Consider the following 21,327-nt stretch of genomic DNA (forward strand, 5'->3'; position numbering starts at 1 on the left):
AACCTGGGGATTTATAGCGCCCTCTACCGATATTGACGTCAGACTTCGGCGCTCTATTTGGCCGGTCGGACTGGCGTCTGTGTCGGGGACCCCCATGAGAGAAGATCTGTGTCAAAATAATAATGTATATACTGTTTGTGTGTGTGTGTGTGTGTGTGTGTGTGTGTGTGTGTGTGTGTGCGTGTGCGTGTGCGTGTGTGTGTGTGTGTGTGTGTGCCGTGTGTGTGTGTGTGTGTTTTCTTTATAGCGACGGCACGTTGAACCCTAATGGCGTCCGTTTCGGCAGCTCGGAAATCTACAACATCGGTAAGCCTTAATTGAAGTCCCGATGAAACAGCACTGTACTCGAGTACGGTATAGAGTACAGTATATAGAGTATATGTACTCGAGTACAGTATACAGCTTTTACAAACAACATTCTTGAGTCATTCAGAATAGGCATTAACCCATTCTGACCTGAGATCAGATTCATACGAGGTTTCCACTAGGACACACACTGGTCTGATGAACCCATTCTGACCTGAGATCAGATTCTAAAAAAATGTCAGTCGTTCTTCGATTTTTCAAAAATAGCAGACCTACAAGCGTAGCGCGCCACTCGGTGGCGCGCTATGAGCTTGTAGATCTGCTATTTTTCAATAGCTAAAGCATAACATGATGCTAACACCAAAAGGGGTTCCCGCGCAAAAATGGGTTAATATTTACACAAGCAGGAAAAGTGTTATGTCTAGTGTTAAAGGCCCGCAGAACCAGAGTGGACTTTGGGTTTGATTTTGACTCATGAATAATGTTGAGGTTTTTTAGTTACATTTCTGTGGCGCTTCAATGTAAATGAGTTGTTACTGTAGGCTTGAACTGATGAATGGTAAATGGTGCATTTATATACGTAGCGCCTTTATCCAAGGCGCTTTACATAGATAGTGCATTACGTTCACCCATTCACACACACATTCACACACCGATGGCGGCGGAAACGATACAAGGCACCAACCAGCAGCACATCAGGAGCAGTTGGGTGGTTCAGAGTCTTGCTCAAGGACACTTCCGACACCAACTCTGGGGGAGCCCGGGTTCGAACTGGCAACCTCGCGGTTAGGGTTACCATCCGGCCACTCCACCCCTGATCCACCCGCCGACCCCCAACTGATGTGTTATTTGGTATATAGTCCACCGCTGACCCCCAACTGATGTGTTATTTGGTGTATAGTCCACCGCCGACCCCCAACTGATGTGTTATTTGGTATATAGTCCACCGCTGACCCCCAACTGATGTGTTATTTGGTGTATAGTCCACCGCCGACCCCCAACTGATGTGTTATTTGGTATATAGTCCACCGCTGACCCCCAACTGATGTGTTATTTGGTATATAGTCCACCGCCGACCCCCAACTGATGTGTTATTTGGTATATAGTCCACCGCTGACCCCCAACTGATGTGTTATTTGGTATATAGTCCACCGCTGACCCCCAACTGATGTGTTATTTGGTATATAGAGCGCCGCAGTCCCGCCCCCCTTTCAGAAAAGCGAGTGGCCCAGGAAATGAAACCCCAATGCATTCTTCCATCGGCACTTCTAATATAATTTATTTAAAGACGGTTACGCCGCGGACAAAGCCAACTCGGATCGTGACAAATCATGACAATGAACACAATGTTTTGGGCCGATCAAATAATTTATAAGACGAAAAACAAAACAAATAGTGTTGTCTCCTGACTTTCTTTTCTTCTTTCTAATGATTTGATCGGCCCAAAACATTGTGTTCATTGTCATGATCTGTCACGATCCGAGTTGGCTTTGTCCGCGGCGTAACCGTCTTTAAATAAATTATATTAGAAGTGCCGATGGGAGAATGCATTGGGGTTTCATTTCCTGGGCCACTCGCTTTTCTGAAAGGGGGGCGGGACTGCGGTGCTCTATAGTCCGAGGACTCCCCTCGAAAATGAGTTGCTGTAACTTCGGGGACCTTATCCTCTGGTGGAATTACCCATTCAGGACGGGAACCCGTTCTTGTTGCCATGTACGGTATATACTGTAGCAACAGGTGCTTAACAAAGCCCTGTGTATCCGATCTGCTCACCCACTACACGGAGAGTACATCCTTCTCCCATCCGGCCTTCGCTTGCGAGCCCTTCATTGTGCCACCAAAAGAAACAGGCACAAACATGCCTTTGTCCCGGTCTCTATTTGCACACTAAATGCTGCTGTGGGTAGATCTAGGAGATAACCTTATGATAAGCACTTTTTACTTTTTACTGTATTGGTCTCGTGCCTAATGTCTATGCACACACACACACTTTTTATGACCTATCGCATAGCACTTTAATGGTTATGTGCACCTTTGTACTCTGGTATCTGCTACGTGAACTGTTTGTTTATTTGTACTGTCTCATAGTTTAATGTACTGTCTATGCTGCAACCCAAGTTGCCCTTCGGGGACACTAAATAAACTTGAACATAACATTTTTGTAATATTTGAAGTTTTTTTTCAGAAAACTTTGATCAGGATTCAGAAGGTGTTTTTTTTTATCGGTTTAAAAAGTCATGATTTATTAGAAAATACAGGTGTTTAAAAATGTCTTTCTCCCCCTCTCTCTCTTCCTCTCTCTGTCTCTCTTTGTCTCTCTCCCCCCGCCCCGCCCCCTGTGCAGTGGAGGCGTTCGATGCGGTGTCGGACAGCCTGTGCGTCCCTCAGTACAACGCTGACGGCGAGGAGCGCGTCATTCTGTTCCTCAAGATGGCGCCGGGCCAGGCGTTCCATGCGGAGCTGCTGCAGCGGATCCGAGGGGCCATCAGGAAGGCCCTGTCGGCACGCCACGTCCCCGCCCTGCTGCTGGAGACCAGAGACATCCCTGTGAGTTCACTCTGTTCTATCTCACTGCTGCTGGAGACCAGAGACATCCCTGTGAGTTCACTCTGTTCTATCTCACTGCTGCTGGAGACCAGAGACATCCCTGTGAGTTCACTCTGTCTCCATCTCACTGCTGCTGGAGACCAGAGACATCCCTGTGAGTTCACTCTGTCTCCATCTCACTGCTGCTGGAGACCAGGGACATCCCTGTGTGTTCACTCTGTCTCTATCTCACTGCTGCTGGAGACCAGAGACATCCCTGTGAGTTCACTCTGTCTCTATCTCACTGCTGCTGGAGACCAGGGACATCCCTGTGAGTTCACTCTGTCTCCATCTCACTGCTGCTGGAGACCAGGGACATCCCTGTGAGTTCACTCTGTTCTATCTCACTGCTGCTGGAGACCAGGGACATCCCTGTGAGTTCACTCTGTCTCCATCTCACTGCTGCTGGAGACCAGGGACATCCCTGTGAGTTCACTCTGTCTCCATCTCACTGCTGCTGGAGACCAGGGACATCCCTGTGAGTTCACTCTGTCTCCATCTCACTGCTGCTGGAGACCAGGGACATCCCTGTGAGTTCACTCTGTCTCCAACTCACTGCTGCTGGAGACCAGGGACATCCCTGTGAGTTCACTCTGTTCTATCTCACTGCTGCTGGAGACCAGGGACATCCCTGTGAGTTCACTCTGTCTCCATCTCACTGCTGCTGGAGACCAGGGACATCCCTGTGAGTTCACTCTGTCTCCATCTCACTGCTGCTGGAGACCAGGGACATCCCTGTGAGTTCACTCTGTCTCCATCTCACTGCTGCTGGAGATCAGGGACATCCCTGTGAGTTCACTCTGTCTCCATCTCACTGCTGCTGGAGACCAGGGACATCCCTGTGAGTTCACTCTGTCTCCATCTCACTGCTGCTGGAGACCAGGGACATCCCTGTGAGTTCACTCTGTCTCCATCTCACTGCTGCTGGAGACCAGGGACATCCCTGTGAGTTCACTCTGTCTCCATCTCACTGCTGCTGGAGACCAGGGACATCCCTGTGAGTTCACTCTGTCTCCATCTCACTGCTGCTGGAGACCAGGGACATCCCTGTGAGTTCACTCTGTCTCCATCTCACTGCTGCTGGAGACCAGGGACATCCCTGTGAGTTCACTCTGTCTCCATCTCACTGCTGCTGGAGACCAGGGACATCCCTGTGAGTTCACTCTGTTCTATCTCACTGCTGCTGGAGACAAGGGACATCCCTGTGAGTTCACTCTGTCTCTATCTCACTGCTGCTGGAGACCAGGGACATCCCTGTGAGTTCACTCTGTCTCCATCTCACTGCTGCTGGAGACCAGGGACATCCCTGTGAGTTCACTCTGTTCTATCTCACTGCTGCTGGAGACCAGGGACATCCCTGTGAGTTCACTCTGTCTCCATCTCACTGCTGCTGGAGACCAGGGACATCCCTGTGAGTTCACTCACAGTGGAAGGGAAAACAGGACCCAGCTAGCAACGGTCAGGACTTGGATGAATTAGTGACGTCTAGAGCGTTGCAGTCCTGCCCCCTTTCATGACGACGAGCGGCCTGGAAGAGAATTTCCAATACATTTTTCCCATAGAAAGTTTCAGAAAGTATTTATTATTTAAAGAACCTGTAAGCCTCGGACAAAGCCAACTCGGACGGTGACGAATGATCACAATAATGCTAAATAATTAGAAAGAAGAAAAACAACAAAAAAGTGTTGTACCCTGCCCTCATTTTCTTCTTTCTAATTATCTGTTCGGCCCAAAAAAGTGTGTTTATTGTCATGAGTCGTCACCGTCCAAGAGAGAGAGTTTTACGACGGCGATGTTGTAAAGGAAAGATTCCACCTCCCGGTTTTGAGGGGCGAAATGAAAGGCGGGGGGGGTTTTCAGAGTAAAATCTCCCTCATCTGCTCGGCACCGTAGCGGCGCCTTTTATTCTGAAAGATTTCCCCGGCACCCCAAATAGTTGACGTTGCTCCTGTCTGTCTTTGTCTCCTCTGCAGTACACCATCAGTGGCAAGAAGGTGGAGGTGGCGGTGAAGCAGATCATCGCGGGCCGCGAGGTGACGCAGAGGGGAGCGTTCTCCAACCCCGACTCGCTGGACCTCTACAAGAACATTCCAGAGCTGCAGAACTACTAGCCCGTACTGTACTGTACCGTACTGTACGATGGACCTGGGAACGCTGCGGAATCACAACAACAACACTGGAAAACAAGGAGGACACTGTGAAAGGGAACCGGCGTGGGCGGGACAAGCGTTCACGTTTTTAATTCTAGTAAACTTTTGTTGCTATAACGGGGAGAGATATCCGGAGAGAGAGACTGCACCTTGAGTTTGTACAGAGGGGGGAGGGGGGGGGGGGGGGTACTAACAGATACGAGATGATGACACTTTCCATCGTAAATTAACGCCTTGGGAAAACGAGGTTTTCCCCGGAGCACTATAGCTTGCAAGTATGTATGCCGCGCCAAGAATTGCTACTGAAAGTGTCTACGTGGAAGTACAGGAAGCACCGTGCCGCGTACAGGAAGCACCACGCCGCGTACAGGAAGCACCACGCCGCGTACAGGAAGCACCACGCCAGTACAGGAAGCACTGCGCCGTGTACAGGAAGCACCACGCCGCGTACAGGAAGCACTGCGCCGTGTACAGGAAGCACCACGCCAGTACAGGAAGCACTGCGCCGTGTACAGGAAGCACCACGCCAGTACAGGAAGCACTGCGCCGTGTACAGGAAGCACCACGCCAGTACAGGAAGCACTGCGCCGTGTACAGGAAGCACCATGCCAGTACAGGAAGCACCACGCCAGTACAGGAAGCACCACGCCGTGTACAGGAAGCACCGCGCCACCCGAGGACGGTACGACGACGGCGTGGAGATCTGTTTACATTCCCTGGGCGTGAAAAAAAACTGTCTCGTGATTTTGGTCGAGGGAGAAAAAAAGAGCAGCTTTCCGCCGGGCGAGTGCATTTCGACACTTTCAGCTGTAGTTATTTTTTTACCGCCAGGCTTTTCTCCTCGTGAGACGAGAAACTCCTGGGAGGGAAGAAGGAGGTCACCTTTGCGACACTGGAGCGAAGTGGGTTGTTGTTGCTTCGCTAAGCGCGTCGTGGCATGTGTGTCCGGCAACGCAGGGGTCATGGACATGTCAGGGGTCATGTCAGGGGTCATGTCAGGGGTCATGGACATGTCCGTACACGGACAAACGTGTCCCTCTTCCTCTGCTGCTTTGAAAAACACCCGTGTGCCCCGTCTTGTACTTTGTCGTACGACGGTGTGTCTCCCGGCTGAAAATAGCTGATGTACAAGTTCACAGCGCGTGGCATCGCACCACGTTGTGAGCTTGTAGATCGGCTACTTTCACTGTATAAATAACGCGTGCCCCAAAATCGGTGCGCCCGGTTGGAAGTGGAGTTAACTGTCCTCTAGTCTCGCGTGCCAGACTGTTGCCTCTCACAACTTTCAAAATGCGTCCCGGGGGTTAACGCGGACGTGACGACCCTGCCCTCCACGCCACCGTCTCGTCTTTAGTGTCGCGCAAAATTTTGTCCAGCCGCAAATAAAAATAATCAAAGCCTATACTGTATATAGCTTGTTGCCTATCGGAAATGGAAAATTCAAACGTCTAATATCTTTTTACATATTTTTTAAATGTATTTCTGTGTAACAGAAATGACAAACGGGAGTCAAGCCTTCCTTCCTCGGCTTCTGGGGAGGTGTAGTTCTTGTTGTGTATATTTGTCTGGCTACGCGAGACTGTTCTCTGAATGGGTCTGAGACGGCAAAACTAAAGTGTACACACACACACACACAGACACACACGCAGACGTCGCGCGCACACACACACACACACACACACACACACACACACACACACACACACACACACACACACACACACAGTGAAACCTGCTAGCTTCAGCTTTCACCTCCTCATTGCTGTCGGGTGTCATCGTGTTTCGCAATGTGAAATGTCGTCCAGTAACGTTGCCTGTTGTCGTTGCTTGTTCTAATAACGCGGCGGTGCTGAAGCATCTCGATCGGGGACCTCTTGAAGCGGTTGTTTTCGTGCACCGCCAGACCAAAAGAGTTGTTACTGTAACTGTACGTACATGTACAGTAGTGTTGAGGTGTTTATTTCTATATAGCTCTCAATCACTGTTACACTTTGAAACGGCTTTACAGTCAGGGACCACATTTAACCAAAATAAAAAAGGGCAAAATGGTGCCAACCCCTTATTATAGACCCTTAGTCAGGCAAGGTCAAATCTGGGTAACACCCCACCCTCCCCTCCAAAAAAAATACAAAAATCCTCCCGGGGGCTTCTGTGTTTATTTCTACTAACAACAGCACTATACATTGGACAGTTTAAGGCAGTGCTGCTGCTGATTATAGGCGAGGTAAAACACAGCAGAAGAATAATTTAAAAAAAAAAGCAAGCCTCAGCATAGGACAAGAAAAAAGGAAGAAACGTCTAGAAGTAACACGGTAGAGGATAACTCCTTGCTGGGAGGATATTATGGGCGCAATAGGTTCCGAGTGGAAGTATCCCAACGTAAATGAAGGCTAGTGTATTGTATCTGGAGAAAATCAGATATCACAATATTATTTGGACCAAAATACCTCAGTGTATCGATATTATGATAATATTGTCGTTTTGTGACCATATCAATTTAGTTTTTAATTAGTAGTATTTTATTATTTTTTATTTACAATTATGAAAGTAATTAAAAAAGTGGTTAAATGCGTAAAATTATAATAATACGTGATAATTAAACCATGAAAAAAACACTTTTGCTATCACAGCATTTACGCTATCCAAAACACCAGATTAGATATCTACTAGTTATCTGGTCTCATATCATGATATTGATATAATATTAAGTTTTTCTCTCCTCCACGTCATCAGTGCCCATACCTGAGGTGGGGTTGACGAAAGGGCCTTTCTGTGTGGCGTTTGCATGTTCTCCCCGTGTCCCCTAGGGTAGATACCCTCACATGTTCTCCCCGTGTCCTCTAGGGTAGGTACCCTCACATGTTCTCCCCGTGTCCCCTAGGGTATAGGTACCCTCACATGTTCTCCCCGTGTCCCCTATAGGGTAGGTACCCTCACATGTTCTCCCCATGTCCCCTAGGGTAGGTACCCTCACATGTTCTCCCCGTGTCCCCTAGGGTAGGTACCCTCACATGTTCTCCCCGTGTCCCCTATAGGGTAGGTACCCTCACATGTTCTCCCCGTGTCCTCTAGGGGTAGGTACCCTCACATGTTCTCCCCGTGTCCCCTAGGGTATAGGTACCCTCACATGTTCTCCCCGTGTCCCCTATAGGGTAGGTACCCTCACATGTTCTCCCCGTGTCCCTATAGGGTAGGTACCCTCACATGTTCTCCCAGTGTCCCCTAGGGTAGGTACCCTCACATGTTCTCCCCGTGTCCCCTAGGGTATAGGTACCCTCACATGTTCTCCCCGTGTCCCCTAGGGTAGGTACCCTCACATGTTCTCCCCGTGTCCCCTAGGGTAGGTACCCTCACATGTTCTCCCCGTGTCCCCTAGGGTAGGTACCCTCACATGTTCTCCCCGTGTCCCCTAGGGTAGGTACCCTCACATGTTCTCCCCGTGTCCCCTAGGGTAGGTACCCTCACATGTTCTCCCCGTGTCCTCTAGGGTAGGTACCCTCACATGTTCTTCCCGTGTCCCCTAGGGTAGGTACCCTCACATGTTCTCCCCGTGTCCCTATAGGGTAGGTACCCTCACATGTTCTCCCCGTGTCCCCTAGGGTAGGTACCCTCACATGTTCTCCCCGTGTCCCCTAGGGTAGGTACCCTCACATGTTCTTCCCATGTCCCCTAGGGTAGGTACCCTCACATGTTCTTCCCGTGTCCCCTAGGGTAGGTACCCTCACATGTTCTCCCCGTGTCCCCTATAGGGTAGGTACCCTCACATGTTCTCCCCGTGTCCCCTAGGGTAGGTACCCTCACATGTTCTCCCCGTGTCCCCTAGGGTAGGTACCCTCACATGTTCTCCCCGTGTCCCCTAGGGTAGGTACCCTCACATGTTCTCCCCGTGTCCCCTAGGGTAGGTACCCTCACATGTTCTCCCCGTGTCCCCTAGGGTAGGTACCCTCCTCCTGTTCTCTATACTGCCTCCCCCTGGCCAGCCGGGGCGCCCAATGACGTCAGTCTGTTGCTCTCCCCTGGTTGACATAGGGAGTAGGCATGTAACGATATATCGATATATATCGATATTAATCCCGACGATATGAATCGATTCATTGAAATCGATAACCCCCCTCCCTTTTTTTATTTTATTTTATTTTAGGGGGTTAGTGTGTGATGTGAAATGTGAGCTTTAGTCATATTCCATCATATTCAAGTGCTTTTGGAGAGAAATGACAGTCACTTTCGGTAGTAGAGCACTGTAGAGGGGAGCTGTGTGTGTGTGTCTGTGACTGTGCCCAAAAGTAATGCTACTTATTTTGCAATGTAGTTAAATAAAAAATTCTCAGGGGGGGAAGATAAATTATATAAAATTAAAAAAAACAAAATTTTCTTTAAAATATATATATATATAAATATATATATTTTTAATATCGTGAAAAAAGTTTAGTATCGTGAACCTCATATCGTGATACGAATCGTATCGTGAGTTCAGTGAATTGTTACATGCCTAATACGGAGTGTAGTGGATTACATTAGATAATTGACACTTCGTGAATTAATGGTTTCAAAATTGTGTAATATTTTTTTTTAAGGAAATAAATAAATAATAATAATAATGTATTGCCCAGCCATATGGTCATGCTTTGTCCCCTTTATCCACAAAACAGTTTAACCCATTTTGGGCGGGAACCCCTTTTGGTGTTTTAAACATTATGTTATAATTTAGCTATTGAAAAAAAATAGCAGATCTACAAGCTCATAGCGCGCCACCGAGTGGCGCGCTACGAGCTTGTAGGTCTGCAAATTTTTTGAAAAATCGTGAAAATATTAATTTCAGAAAAATGGGTTAAACTTGAAGAAACGAAGGATCTCATCAAGGTCACACCTGCCCCTCGAATATCTTCAACTGAAACCTTAGTTAATTGTGCTTGTTGTAACTAAGAGTAGTTTTGATGCAAGTATGTGTGTGTGAAGAAATGCTATGGCTACATTCCGCTTGTTGCTTTTACTCAATGTTTATTAAATGCACATTCTGTATTTAATCCTCTCAAAGAGACGACACCCAATTGTGTTTATTTATATCTGAAGTACTTGTAATTTTATATTTTACACATTTTAATCTCACACAGATTATTGAAACAATAAATCGGATTCAAGACTCAGTACTTGAGTAGTCTTTTCACTGATACCAGTAAGTATACTTTCTTATTCTTATTTTACTTCTATACTTAACCCATTCTGACCTGAGATCAGATTCATACGAGGTTTCCACTGGACACACACTGGTCTGATGAACCCATTCTGACCTGAGATCAGATTCTAAAAATGTCAGTCGTTCTTCGAATTTTTCAAAAATAGCAGACCTACAAGCTCGTATCGCGCCACTCGGTGGCGCGCTATGAGCTTGTAGATCTGCTATTTTTCAATAGGTAAAGCATAACATGATGCTAACACCAAAATGGGTGCCCGGTCAGAATGGGTTAATGCAAGAGCGGTGCCCATTGGGCCAGTACTGGCCTACTTGGAACGATGCAAGACGGAAGTGCATGCCAGACAAAGTTATCATGTCCCTTTCATGCCCATATATGGAGATATCGGAGTCTATGCAGGTGTCGGTCTTGTGACGTCAGAACAGGCCTGCTCATCAGGTGTGATCAATTGGCTAATTTGGGCCCGGTCCAGAGCCCCATGGGCGGAGAGAGGCTTGTGTGCTGGTTCTGGACAACCGGCTATCCGACGGACTCGACACCGGGCACTGCACTCCCATTGGAAATGGAAATACTTACTTGACTTGACTTAAATCAATTCAATTCTTATAGTTACTTTACATCAGTGCCAAGGAGGCGTATATACTTGAGCTACTGGGGAACCAACCGAGGCTGACCTTTCAGTGGGTCGACGTTGACTTGCCGGCTGCTTTGCTTACTTGCTTTCCTTCAGACGCACGGATACCAATCTCTTCTGTAACACATTCAATTATATTTGGCTTTCATAGAAAACCAGACGGCAGCTAAATTTATCTATCCCATTTTAGCCAGAGTGAAGGGAGGATGAAGACTTGGCAGACAGACAGAGATGAGAGGATAGCGTGTAGCGTGCGTGCATGTGTGTGCGTGTTTGAAGGGTGTGTGTGTGTGGTGGGGGGTTATTCAGCCATTTTTGAGTTTCAGAAATACACTTGGCACTTTAACTCAACCATAATCTTTTAAGTGTGAACACTCGGTCCCGACAGGCAGCCGAGCCTCAGAACAGCGCGGGGAGGGGGAGGGGGGGGGGGGGGGGGGGGGGGATACGGTGACAGGGTAGAAACATAAATCTAAAAAGTTGAAAAGTTTAGACGCGGGAGATGTGGTTTGTGTTTTAATGGATGCTTTAAGATTGGAACACCTCGAGTCTCTCCAACTCACTGCAAGTGATGTTTCAACTTGAGCTGCGGTGTTGATTTAAATACCTAATAATACTCTTTTGCGGAAATGTGTCTCCGAAAATGTGTCTTTTTGCGGCTATACCGCCGTACAACGGGCTTACCAAAGCAGTGCGTCAGTTTGTCTGCCTGTGTATGCTGTCCACATATCGCTGTGAACCCATATCACCGCTCGCATCTGTATAGCCGGTTGGAGCAGCGATTGCATTCCTATAGTAAAGCACTCGGGTTTTTTTTAAGGACATAAAATGGTCTCTAGACCTTTTTTTTTTCCTTTTTCTTTGAACTATACCCAGACAAAAGGGGGAGAGGTGACACTGCCACGGCAGTATCATTCACTGCCACGACAAACTGATCATTTTTTAGGGGAGAGATTACTGTGATAATCCCCGGCTATATATTATGCCTCGGTGGAAAGAGCCCAGCAAGTCACTAAAGCCATTTTCTTGAGGATTAGACCCAAGGCGGCCCCACCGGTGGAACGTCTATTTCCTCTGCTTAGCCCATTCAGGACGGGAACCCCTGTTGGTGTTTTAAGCATTGTGTTATACTTTAGCTACTTTAGATCTACAAGCTCGTAGCGCGGCACTCGGTGCCGCGCTATGAGCTTGTAGATCTGATATTTTTCAGCTCATAGCACGGCACCGAGTGCTTGCAGGTCTGCTATTTTGGAAAAGTCTTGAAAATGTGGCGCAAATATATTCTTTCAGAGCGAACGTTTTGAACTCAAATCTTTGCTTCTGAGGGGGTTCCTGCATGGAATAACATATTTTCAGATGGGGGTCGGCGGCCAATTACATATATTTCTTTGGGATCCTTGACATGAAATATTGAGCACCACTGATATGGAAACAGGTATTTCAGAAAAAACGGTCATGATTTAGAAGATATCTTTAGATTCCGACGTCAGGCCCACATGGCTTAGTTAGGACCATTTTGCAGCATGTCCTCTCCTCTGCATAGCTCACACTCTGCGCCTGAGTTATAACTGCTATTAGCAACGTGGGATTTAACGGCGGAACGGAACAAATAATCCTCAGTCTAAAACAACCTCTGAAGTCCAATCTTAAAGGTTGTACGTATTTGGGTCATGTTTCCGTCCTGCCACCTCTAAAAACAGGGAGTGCAAGTGAGGTGACTTTAATCCATCCAACTGGTTCGGCTATGGAATACACTTTGTCACATTGCATCCTTTCGCAGTGGTTTTTCAAAGTGGGGTTTTGCAGCACTTGGGGGGATGTAAGCCTTTTGGGAATAGGAGGGCTGCAGCCAGAGGCTATGGCTATTTTGGGGGGTCCTTCCTTGGCATGGAGATGTTTGGGACCATGGGACCCACTGTCCTATCGCACGTGTAATTATACTGTCCTCAAAACTATACCGCCTCCTTGTGGTCAACTGGGAGCCTGGCATACTCAGAGACGGATTTACCCCCCACCAAGCACCCCTGAGCCGGGATAATCTTTGGGGAATTTTCTGTGTTTTTTAAATTCTTTATCATCTGTTTGACCTATACATTTATCACCATCAAAGGCCAATGAAGGGCCTCAAACCCAATACAGCGTGGTCCAGTTTCCCCTGGGCCCCTGGGTCACCTGGGTCACCTGGGCCCCTGGGTCACCTGGGCCCCTGGGTCACCTGGGTCATCTGGGCCCCTGGGTCACCTGGGCCCCTGGGTCACCTGGGCCCCTGGGTCACCTGGGTCACCTGGGCACCTGGGTCACCTGGGCCCCTGGGTCACCTGGGTCACCTGGGCCCCTGGGTCACCTGGGCCCCTGGGTCACCTGGGTCACCTGGGCCCCTGGGTCACCTGGGTCACCTGGGCCCCTGGGTCACCTGGGCCCCTGGGCCACCTGGGCCCCTGGGTCACCTGGGCCCCTGGGCCACCTGGTCACCTGGGCCCCTCGGTCACCTGGGCCACCTGGGTCACCTGGGCCCCCTGGGCCACCTGGGCCCCCTGGTCACCTGGGCCCCTGGGTCACCTGGGCCCCTGGGTCACCTGGGCCACCTGGGCCACGGCCCCACTGGGTCAATGGCTAATGTGGCCCCTCGGCATACTGAGCAACACGCTGACGCCTAACATATATACCGTCCGCTATACAACACGACAGACAAAAGATCCAAATAACTATCGGTTAAAATAAGTGTTTTTTGCAACACTGTCGACAAGTACGCGGCGCGAATATACGCTGCGGCGCGACAAAGTGTAGCGCCACGCGCAGGTGAAGGTCGCTCGACAAAAACCGCCGCGTTTGCAAGTGAGAAAGGAAAGGTGCCGCTGTGTGTGTTGACGCGTTGTCGCTGCCTGCCGCATAACGCTTAATCAGGACACAGGCGTGAACATTTTGCCACTTCCTGCAGCTTCGGGCGCTGTACGATCCCGTCGCGTGTCTTGGTGAAACGCACGGCCTCCCGGACCGTCGTCGTCGAGGAGGAGAGGAGGTTGTCGTTCTCCCTAAAAAATATCCCCCCCCCCCCCCCCGTGCCGTCGGAGATTCGTTTCATCTAAATTGGGTTCTCGCGGAGAGAGCAGCCGCAGCGAGTGGCTATGCTCTCCACATCAAGGAGAAAGATTGCCTTCTGAGTGGAAGTCTCGCTGACAAGCAGCGTTATGGAGAAACACGTTTAATGAGAGACGGAAGGAAGCATGCCCGCACGCACACACACGCACACACACACACACACACACACGCACACGCACACACACACAAACACGCTGCCACGTTCCAATGGCAGAGATGAAGAGAACCCTGCCGTTTAGTCCGTTCCAAAATGAGAAACACGATCGCCGCCCCGTACCCCCCTGGGGAGTGTTTGTATGGCTCTGTGAAGGGAGTCGACTGGAGATGGAGAGGTCAACTGCTAATGATGGGATGGGATGGGTGTGTGTGTGTGTGTGTGGGGTGGGGGGGGGGCTTCTTAACCCATTTTGACCTGGCAACGATTCTATAAATGTCTTCTAAGTCCTGACAGTTTTCTGAAAAAGCTATGTTTCTATGTCAGTCGTTCTTCGATTTTTCAAAAATAGCAGACCTACAAGCTCATAGCGCGTCACTCGGTGGCGCGCTATGAGCTTGTAGATCTGGTATTTTCCAATAGCTAAAGCATAACATGATGCTAACACCAAAACGGGTTCCCACCCAAAATGGGTTAATGGCTATAGGTGCGTTTGATTCCTGTCCACGCAGAACAACGGGTAGTCTGGCGTTCCTCCCGAACGTCGCTGTTTCCCAAGGTGCGTCGTCGGGTGACATGAATCCAACCTGACATTCCCGGGAAAAGTGTCTCCCCCGTTTGTCTTCTGAAAGATCGTTCAGATGTTTTCACTTTCCTCCTTCTTCTTCTCGAGAGAAATATATAGGTCACATTTGGGGGACGAAAAGTAACAACACTGTTTCCAATATTGTCGGTTTAGTTTTAGTCCACTTGTGTATATTTTCTGTAACGATTTAAACAGCAGTATATGTGAATAATATAATGAATGCAATATACAATGTGAAAGTGTTTGTACAGTATAACACATGGATGATGTAACAGAACAGAGCATCGCATATCATAATTATGTGTTCAGTAGCTGTTTAGTGATGGCAATAAAGTGCACTGTAAGCGCATGCTAGATGCTACGGTACGTAGGTGTGCGTGCTCTAATTTCATCCCACCTGGAGCCAAGCGTTTGGCTGTTAATTCACGTACAAAGATCCCAACATGTCTGTCGCCAGGCGGGATGCGGATGTGACGGTATATAGACACGTCGATATGATTGGTTGTGTTTGCACGCCCACACGGTGATAGACAGACGCTCCCATCCAATCATCTACCATGTATCTTGAAAAAAAGGAACAGCCCCGTCATCGAATTTGCTTCCGCGATCCCAGATCCAAATAAGCTGTGAAACAAATTTGTGTAGCAAGCTTTTTGGATCTGGCAGCGTCAGGTTAGCTCTGATGTGCAGCCAGCCATTTTTGGAAAGAAACTGGGCCTATAGCTTCTTCCTCGCTTCCTTCTCAGGTGTTACTGACGATGGAACTAATAATGAAGGCTCTCTGTTCCATTCTGGCCAAACGGAGTCTGGAGGCTGCTGGTATTGTGCATGTTGTCGGCTCATTGGAAACACGACACCAGTGGGTCTCAACGTGTGGTACCTCGTGGTTCATATAGGGGGCGCCACCGGTGTATAACTCTGAGACTTTGTTTACTAATGGATGTTGTATCTCTTCATGCACTGTCAGAGTGTTAGGGGGGTCCTTGAAATGAAAACAGTTTGGGGTCCACTGTGCTGCACACAATTGTTTATCCATTTACCACTGATTCATTGTTCATTAGTATCAGTATTTGGCCCAATTTCTGCTGTGCATACAGAGCCTGTTTGCCTCAAAAGAATGGAGAAGTATTGCACACAAAGCTGCTTCTGTGGCCCATTGGCAGCGTGTACAAGAAATTTACTTCGCAATATTAGCTCCGTACATGGACACACACACACACACACACACACACACACACACACACACACACACACACACACACACACACACACGCACGTCGCACGCACACACGCTCCCAAACCTTTCGAGGTGAGACCCAAAAGAGAAAATGAGACGTTTAGTTTGCCCTGTACGGAAACTATAGTGAAAATATAGCAGCTGTACACAAGCACACGGCGCACGTCGCTTCGCGTGGCTATTTTCACTACTTCTTCGTAGAATTTCTTAATTTGTTTGTCTGTTTTAAAATGTAATAGAATTATTTGAAATGACTGAATGTATTTTACTTTGTAAAAGTAAATGGCGTTTTGACTCGAGTCGTGAGTTTACCCATACACAGTGTTCGGGAAAGAGACGGGCTCGATAGAGAGCCATACGCCGTCAAACAGGAAGAAAGAAAAAAGCATAAAGGTTAAACCATTCTGACCTGAGATCAGATTCTATAAATGTCTTCTATACATCCTGACAGTTTTCTGAAAAAGCTGTGTTTCTGTCAGTCGTTCTTCGATTTTTCAAAAATGGCAGACCTACAAGCTCGTAGCGCGCCACTCGGTGGCGCGCTACGAGCTTGTAGATCTGCTATTTTTCAATAGCTAAAGCAGCTAAAGCTATATAGTAAAAGAGCAACATTTTTGGAAAGTTTCTGGCAGTGTGCGGCGGGACCCTTCTTGGTTTTTCCAAGTATGCTTTATTGCCCTACGTACCTGTCACTAGCCTTCTGAGGTGTGCGTCGGCCTTTTGCTAAAAAAACAAATAGCTAAATCATAACATAATGCTATAACACCAAGAGGGCGGCGTTCCCGCCCAGAATGGGTTAACCCATTCTGACCTGAGATCAGATTCATACGAGGTTTCCACTAGGACACACACTGGTCTGATTAATCCATTCTGACCCGAGATCAGATTCTAAAAAATGTCAGTCGTTCTTCGATTTTTCAAAAATAGCAGACCTACAAGCTCGTAGCGCGCCACTTGGTGGCGCGCTATGAGCTTGTAGATCTGCTATTTTTCAATAGCTAAAGCATAACACGATGCTAAACACCAAAACGGGTTCCCGGTCAGAATGGGTTAAACGGAGGAAGATGAGGAAGACTTTGCTGAAAAGGTGACGGAAGCGAGGAGGAGAATGCCAGCGGGATGATGGAGTGATGCGTGCATACAGTATGCCATGGTGCCGTGATGGATGGTGGGGCGGGGTGCAAAGCCATGGAGACACTCCTGTAGACGTGGTCCAGAGACAAATCAATAACCACAACCTTCCGCACATGACAGCAGAGGGGACGGCGGGATAGCTACGCACACACACACACACACACACACACGCGCACGTGCACACACGCACACACACACACACACACACACACACTCTGTCAAAACACACTGTATTGTATAACTCACAGCGATATCATTTCATAAACCTATCAACAGTATATATAGGGCCTATATGCCAAGCCAAGGAACTTTCCCCCGCTTTACTTGACAACCTGTTGTTTGATACGTCGTCCATGGGCTATAGCCCATATCGTACGCCAGTTTGCAGAATTACAGTACATTTCAAGCACAAACTCAATACAAAGACTGTTAACTGTGAGAGTGGGACGACCCAATTAAGCATTACACTTGTTTCCAAGAGGGTCCACCATGTTCAATTCCTCAAAACATTTAGAGACGTACAAATAGACACTTCTATGTAGTCAAAGAACAGAACAGGAATGCTGGTCCTGCCCGACAGACAGCATCCATACTGCACGTGGCTTTTACAGCGGCAGTGCGCATGCCACTTTCTACGGAACTTTATTTTGGAAAAGAACAAGGCGTCAGTGAGTGACTGATGCAATCCTCACACACACGGGACAGACGCAACGCCACACAGGAATGGAGAGGAGTCACATTCGTGACTTCTCTCTTTTTACTTCCAACTACACTGTACTATATTCATGAGATTATTGTGACAGTTTAACCGCTTTTCTTTTGAAGGCTGTACGTGCGTGAGGCTCTATGGGGGGTCCTTCTTGGCATGGGGAAGTTTGGGAACTTCTGCTGTCGGCTATTAGGCTACAGGAGCACATGTACAGAATGTTTATGTTGTTTTAGATACAGTGTAGAATGCTAGACAGATGCTAAAAGTGTATTACTCACCCAAACTTCAAGTCAGGAGGCCACATAAGCAGGTTCCCTTGGCTTTGTCCAAAAGCCCTAATATTATGATTCAGAGCAAAACCCTCAGACCAAACATTTCTTGACCAAACATTTCTTTATCAGATCTCAAAGTTTCCCAGCCCCATGCATGCACTACTCTGTTGTGGTTTATCCATTTCTGATTCTGGTTTAGTTATTGCCGTCAGTGCCTCACAGGTCTGTATAGCTCTGAGAATATGCGAACGGGAAAGGACAGAGAGATGTGGCAATTTTGTAGCCATGAATGAATGAATACATTTCTACGTTCTACATTCTGAGCAAAAAAGGTAATGCATTTGAGTTCTACAGTAGCCTATGTATGGAGTAGAATATAGTGGAGAGGTGTTTGTGCAATTGGTGACCGAGGAAATCATTCCAAATGCATTTCACGCACACACGCACACACGCACACACGCACACAGGCACACGCACACACACACACACACACACGAACACACACACACGCACACACACACACACACACACACACACACACACACACACACCGTGGGTGGTGGTGAAGGAAGCCAGCCACAGCCAAACAGATCTACAATGAAATGCCAAGATTGACAGGCAGATTTTGGACAAATATCAAACGCCGTGTGGCATTCAGCCCGCCTCCCTCATTATGTGTGACTACATTCTATAAAGATTCTCTCTCTCTCTCTCTCTCTCTCTCTCTCTCTCTCTCTCTCTCTCTCTCTCTCCCTCGCTCCTCTGACTCTCCTCCACTCACCACTCTTTCCCTCTTTTGTCCCCCCTCTCCCCCTCCAAGCCCCCTTTCCCCACAAACCCAATTGACTGACTTCTATGTAAACTAGAGAGCTTTACACAGCTGAGGGCGGCCATCACTGAATGGGTAAACTGCCTCCCCCTGGCTGGCTGGCTATATAGAGGGTGGCAGAGGAAGTGTAGCGCCCAGGATTACATTAGATAATTGACACTGGGTGGAAAAATCGGTTACATAATTGTGGGATAAAAAAATGAAATTGAAACAGAACATAGCCTACTGGGTGATAACAAGGGAATTGATTAAGAATGTTAAATGTAGTGGATGGAAAAGATTTGTGTAGTTAAACCATGGTCATTCATTGTCTGTTCACAAGGGGGAGCTGTGGAGAAGAAGCATGTTATAACAATGGTTCCAGGAAGTGAGGTACCACTACCAGGCAGGAACAGCTATAAAAGCACAGGAAGTGAGGCCCGCCAGGGCTTCCATTTTAGGCATCAAAAAGAGTGTTTGGTGGTGGTTTGTCAAAGAGACTCTTTTAAGGCCAATAGCTAAACCAGAATCAGAAATGGATAAACCACAGAGTAGTGCATGCATGGGCTGGGAAACTTTGAGATCTGATAAAGAAATGTTTGGTTTCTGAGGGTTTTGCTCTGAATCATAATATTAGGGCTTTTGGACAAAGCCAGGGGAACCTGCTGTGGCCTCCTGACTTGAAGTTTGGGTGAGTAATACACTCCCCCCCCCCCCCCCCCCCTTTTTGAGCAATGCATTGCCTTTTTATTTGATGACTTTATATGGATTACTTGACTTATGGAAAATAGAAGATAGATTCTGATACTTGACTGAGCATTTGTGCATTGAAATCTTGATTGTTCAATTGGCATTGAATTATTATTTTTGGTTGATCAAAATAGAACATTTAACTTCAAAGGCCCCTTTTTGGGGTTTGGTTACAGTATGAAGAATTACTGACACGGGTACAGGACATTTACTTATTTTAGTTATTCAATATAACTCAGACATACAATTTTATGTTGATATACGTATTGCTGATTGATATACTGTAACCTATTGTGACATTTCCAGAATAGAGATAATAGCATTCAAGAGGGTTAAAAGGTTCAACTTTGTGCTAGTGGTGAACAGGCTGCAGTAATGATTGGGGATGACCCAAGCAAACCAGATGCAAAGAGTATCTTTTCTGTTTCTTGGGCAACACAATAGGGAATCTGGGCCTGCGATTTGTAAGCTTGACTGTTATATTATGTACCAAATGACCTTCCTGCATGGAAATACAGCATTTGTGTGTGCGTGCGTGTGGGGGTCTCCACGCTCTACAAAATGGCGCTCAATGGGAAATGAGTCTTTAATATGATTTTTACAAAGTGTGTGTGTGTGTGTGTGTGTGTGTGTGTGTGTGTGTGTGTGTGTGTGTGTGTGTGTGTGTGTGTGTGTGTATATGAGGTGTACAGTGATGTCAGTGAATAATGGCCTAATTGCTCTGTGTGGGAGTGTATGTTGATGTATGCACAGTTAAGTGTTGATTTTCCCAGGCTTTGAGTTCATTAATCTAACATTTATATCGATGACTAAGCATGTCTGTCCTTGAACGCCTGTGTGCACATTGAAAGCACGCACGCACGCACGCATCAGTTAGACAGTATTAGTTCTGGCCGACTGAATGAAGGCAATTCATAGGTTGTTTTCAACAAACAAAATGACCACATAAAAGGACCTTTGCATTCAATTAAAATGAGAATAAGTCAAAGAAAATATACATAATGAAATCAAACAGAAGAGCTGTGAATAAAGTGTTCTGCTCATTGGGCCATATAGGCTACGTGTTTTCCTTTGTGCGTCTTTTCTGTCTTTCCCCTCTCCAAAGTGAGTGAGGCGAGCGTGGAAATGGCCGCCTCCTACTGCGGGATAATCAGTTTTAGAGACGCCACCAAGCGAGATAAAGCGTGCAAGTTGCCGTGGCGAAGTAGCACACAATTAAGTTCACTGGCCAATCACAGCACGTCCTTGCACAAGTGCACTGGCCAATCACAGCACGTCCTTGCACAAGTGCACTGGCCAATCACAGCGCGTCTTTGTGCGAACGCTGCACCATTTCCATGGTTGCATGATGAGTGAGTGGTAAAATGTGGAAGTGGAGCATTCTTCCGGGTGCATGAAACCATTTCCATTGCAATGAATTGCTGGGGGGCGGGGCAGTCCACCCTCTAGTTTATATATAACTCTACTGTATGTAATTGTTATTGGTTATCAGCTGGTGTGAGTGGTGACTGATTGTGGCTGAGGATGGGTATGAGACCAGACAGTAATGTCAAGAGGTGTCAAAGCGCTTAGAACAGGCGTCTTTTTAAACAGCTGGTGGATGGAAATGACGCAACTTGTAGCGTGGGCAAAAAAAACCCTGCTGACCCTATACACGTTGAAGCCACGCACTATAGCGTTTTTTTTTTCCATCCACCAGCTGTTCAAAAA

At 47.5% G+C, this 21,327-nt stretch overlaps 1 protein-coding gene across 2 annotated transcripts in view; it reads left to right on the forward strand.

Annotated features, from left to right (window-relative positions):
* aacs (acetoacetyl-CoA synthetase) overlaps nt 1-5,130 on the forward strand; it is a 72,427-nt gene extending 67,297 nt beyond the window's left edge. For both annotated transcript variants that reach the window (XM_080766410.1, XM_080766411.1), the window contains 3 exons: nt 248-306; nt 2,651-2,853; nt 4,866-5,130. In XM_080766410.1, the coding sequence (XP_080622536.1) occupies nt 248-306; nt 2,651-2,853; nt 4,866-5,003 (400 nt within the window). In that variant the 3' untranslated portion in view covers nt 5,004-5,130. The remainder of the gene's footprint in view (nt 1-247; nt 307-2,650; nt 2,854-4,865) is intronic.
* The last annotated feature ends 16,197 nt before the right edge of the window (nt 5,131-21,327 follow it).

This window comes from Protomyctophum bolini, assembly GCF_963924005.1.
Source record: "Protomyctophum bolini genome assembly, chromosome: 6".
NCBI classification, from domain to species: Eukaryota; Metazoa; Chordata; class Actinopteri; order Myctophiformes; family Myctophidae; genus Protomyctophum; species Protomyctophum bolini.